The sequence below is a fragment of the Vicia villosa genome, linkage group LG1, assembly GCF_029867415.1.
Source record: "Vicia villosa cultivar HV-30 ecotype Madison, WI linkage group LG1, Vvil1.0, whole genome shotgun sequence".
Taxonomy (NCBI): Eukaryota; Viridiplantae; Streptophyta; class Magnoliopsida; order Fabales; family Fabaceae; genus Vicia; species Vicia villosa.
Window position 1 is genome coordinate 94,884,143 of NC_081180.1, and position 3,454 is coordinate 94,887,596.

General features: G+C 30.3%; 1 protein-coding gene across 1 annotated transcript; it reads left to right on the forward strand.

Moving 5' to 3' along the window:
* Nucleotides 1-1,519: 1,519 nt before the first annotated feature.
* Nucleotides 1,520-2,524, forward strand: LOC131612786 (heavy metal-associated isoprenylated plant protein 39-like). The gene is made up of 2 exons (XM_058884535.1): nt 1,520-1,861; nt 2,013-2,524. Exons 1-2 carry the CDS (start codon nt 1,856-1,858, stop codon nt 2,421-2,423), a joined length of 417 nt encoding a protein of 138 aa, XP_058740518.1. The 5' UTR covers nt 1,520-1,855; the 3' UTR covers nt 2,424-2,524.
* The last annotated feature ends 930 nt before the right edge of the window (nt 2,525-3,454 follow it).

A 3,454-nucleotide genomic window follows, 5' to 3' on the forward strand; every position in this document is an offset into this window, starting at 1 on the left:
TCTTCAAATAATATATAGCTCTTAATTTTATCTCAACTTTAACTTCAAGGAGGTCATTGATCAATATTAAAATTTTAAATAATCTTTTTAGTTGAGTAATAAGCATCTTGCTAAAAAAATTTTTTTTTAGTTTTTTTTTTTGTCTTTGGACTTAGGAAATATAGAATTTTTCAATAATTTTGTTTCATATTTTCTTTCTTTTTTTCCCAATATTTTTAAATACGTTAAATCTTCATCATTTTAAGAATGAAAGAAATTCTGTATTCGAGCGACTCAGACTCTATACAACAAATCATCATAGTAAAAAAATTTAATAATTTTGTTTTATATTTTCTTTTCTTTCTTAACTCCAATATTTTTGAAAATGTTAAATCTTCATTATTTTATGGATGAGAGACAAATTCACCAAAAATTAAAAGATAAAAGATTGTCTATTTCAATAAGGTTATTCACGTCATTTTAATAAAATTTAATGATATAACTTAATGATTTTTAGGAATAAAATAAAAAGTAAATTCTTCGAAAAATAGAGAGATTTATCTTATATCTTGATTTTAACGGTGATGGTTGATTACATAGAGTTTGAGTCGTTCGAATTTGAAATTTTAGTGTAAATATTTTAAGATTGATACTTTTTTTTTTGTCTTACTTTATACTTTATATGTTTATCTATTAACTAAGTTTTGTAAGTAGTTTGTATTGTTTTTTCTAAACAAAACTTGTATTATATTGACTTAAATAATTTATCTATATTAAATAAATAATTAAAATTAATTATATTTTTTAAGAATATATTAATAATGATGAAATAGATGTAAAGATTGCAAGAAAAATATAAACATTTTCTTAAAATTTATAAAATTATTTTATATCGAAGCTATTAGTAATTAGTTGTTAAATTAATAAATTTTGTTAGAATAATAATACAAGGGTAAGTAAGCGGGGAGATAGTCTCACATTGGATAGGAATGTGGTGATCTGAACATGGGAGAATCACTCACCTATCACCTAAAAATTTTGGGTGAATAAGTGGTGTCTCTCTCCCAAAAATGTCTAGTCCTACACTATGTATTAATGCTCCCGTTTAAAAAAAAAAACTCCCCCAACAAATTTAAGATGCTGAAGTATATTTTAATAGGGACAACTTTTCTACCCATCACAAAAAGTTGGATAGTATATCTCCAACCAATCACATTATACCATCAAATTTTAACATAATTAATTATTTATTAAATACTACAATTGTTTGTTGTTTTCAAAACATTTTATAAAGGAGGTAATCTTACCTAACTTTTTGAGTTGGGTTGATAAAAATTTACTTTTAATATATATAATAATAGATAGTGGTGGCAGTAAGAGGGGTGTCCGCCGTAGTCTACCACCGACCATGCATCCTCAACCACCATCAAGTAGTATGGGGGCAAATGGATGTACTCGCTTAATGAGTGACCATATATAAATACTTTTCTTTAGTACAGTCTAGTTTAGGTCCACCATTGAACCTGCCATATCTAAAATAATAAATTTCTCACATGAATTTGGTATATGTAGGTTCCAGTGTTCCACGAAGGAACGTATATTGGAAAAGGTCCTTTATTTCTGCTGCTTAAGTTTCCTAGAAAACCACATACACTATTTGTCTTGACTTGTTTACGTTTATCCCTCCTTTGTCATCAATCACTCTTCTTTCATTACTATAAAAACCCTCAAACTATCATCTTCACTTGATAACTTCTTTTCAATTTCAAATATCATATCTCCATTCTTCATTGCATCTCTATATTCTATTCTATTTTGCATCAATAATTGTTCTATCTTATAGCTCTCCTCTCACATTTCACAAGCTTCCATAACAATGATGGTTAGTTAATTCTTTACACCTGATTAATTACTATTATTTTCTATATCATAGCCAAAATATAATTGGTGAATTTTCTTTTCTTATTTTAAATTTCAAGACTGAATTTTGAATCTTTGCTTTGTCCTAACAACTAGTTCATTTTGTGTTACAGAAAATAGTGTTAAAGTTGGAAATAAATGAAGACAGAATCAAGCAAAAAGCTATGAAGGCAGTCTCTGGCCTTTCAGGGGTTGAGTCAGTTTCAGTGGATATGAAAGAGAAGATATTGACCTTAATAAGAGATATTGATCCAGTAAAAGTAGTGGCTAAGCTAAGGAAGTTTTGTCATGCTGAAATCGTTTCTGTTGGACCAGCTAAAGAGGAAAAGAAAAATGAACCTAAAAAGGACGAGCCTAAAAAGAAGGAAGATGCTAAGAATGATTCAACAAAAATAAATATTATTGATCCTTTGATGTTCTATGGAACACATGCTTATTATAATCATCAGATGAGACCACAATACAATCCTTATTACGGCACAGTTAGCGTTGAAGAGGATCCTAATAGCTGTGTCATCATCTAAGTTTTGTGTATTATGTTTCATAAAAAGTTAATCTGAAAATTTATTGAATTTATTTTTTTGTTTGTTTTGTAAAAGCAGCATGATGTATATAGCATTGATTATCGTATGAGTTTTGCAAGACTATTCTTTTGCATTTTCTTTGTATAAGTACATTCTTAATCAATATTATACTATCTAAACTTAAACATCAATTCTCTGAGTTATTGGATTTACTATTAACAACTTTGTTCTTTCACAAAAGTGTAGCCCAGTGGTGTAGATAACTATAAAACATGATAAAGGTTCGATGCCTAGTTTCAAAATATGGGATATTTCATACACATGAGACGTGAGACATTTGGTTAATCACTAAAATTATAGTTAATTCGCTTAGATAGATATTTAATTGTGGAGGAGTGTTCTTAAAGACGGGCCGCGATTGGATGTCGACACACAGTTTATTGCGGACGAATTTTTCAATCTGGTATTACTGCTGGTTATTCTTGCCAGGATGGTACTGATAAGTTTTCTTGGGCTGCAACCTCCGACGGTAACTTCTCCATGAAGTCCTGCTACAACCTTATCTCTAAGGCCGATTCTCTCTTCTTCTGGACCACTGAAATCAGAACGGAACTCGCATTCTTATGGGACTTAAAGGCTCCTTCAAGAATTCTCATTTTTTGTTGGCGTCTCATCATTAACAGACTGCCCATGCGGGATCAACTATCAAAGAGAGGAGTTATTTATTTGAACTCAGATAAGTGTTGCGTTTTTTGTTTTACCGAAGACGAATCGATATCCCATTTATTTGATGTCTGTTTCATCTCTTCCCGCATCTGGAAAGCCGTTGCAAACTGGATGGGCGATAAGTTTCCTCTACCTTTAAATCTTCTTACTAACTCTCTTCTGCATTTTCACTATGTGAAGGTGTTAGAGAAATTAGTATGATAATCCTGGATATCTTCAAGAATCGTGATCGTTCACTTTCCGAACAAAGTATTTCGACCCTATACTTGTCTGGGTTCACGAAATCTTTGCGGGGATAATTCTTG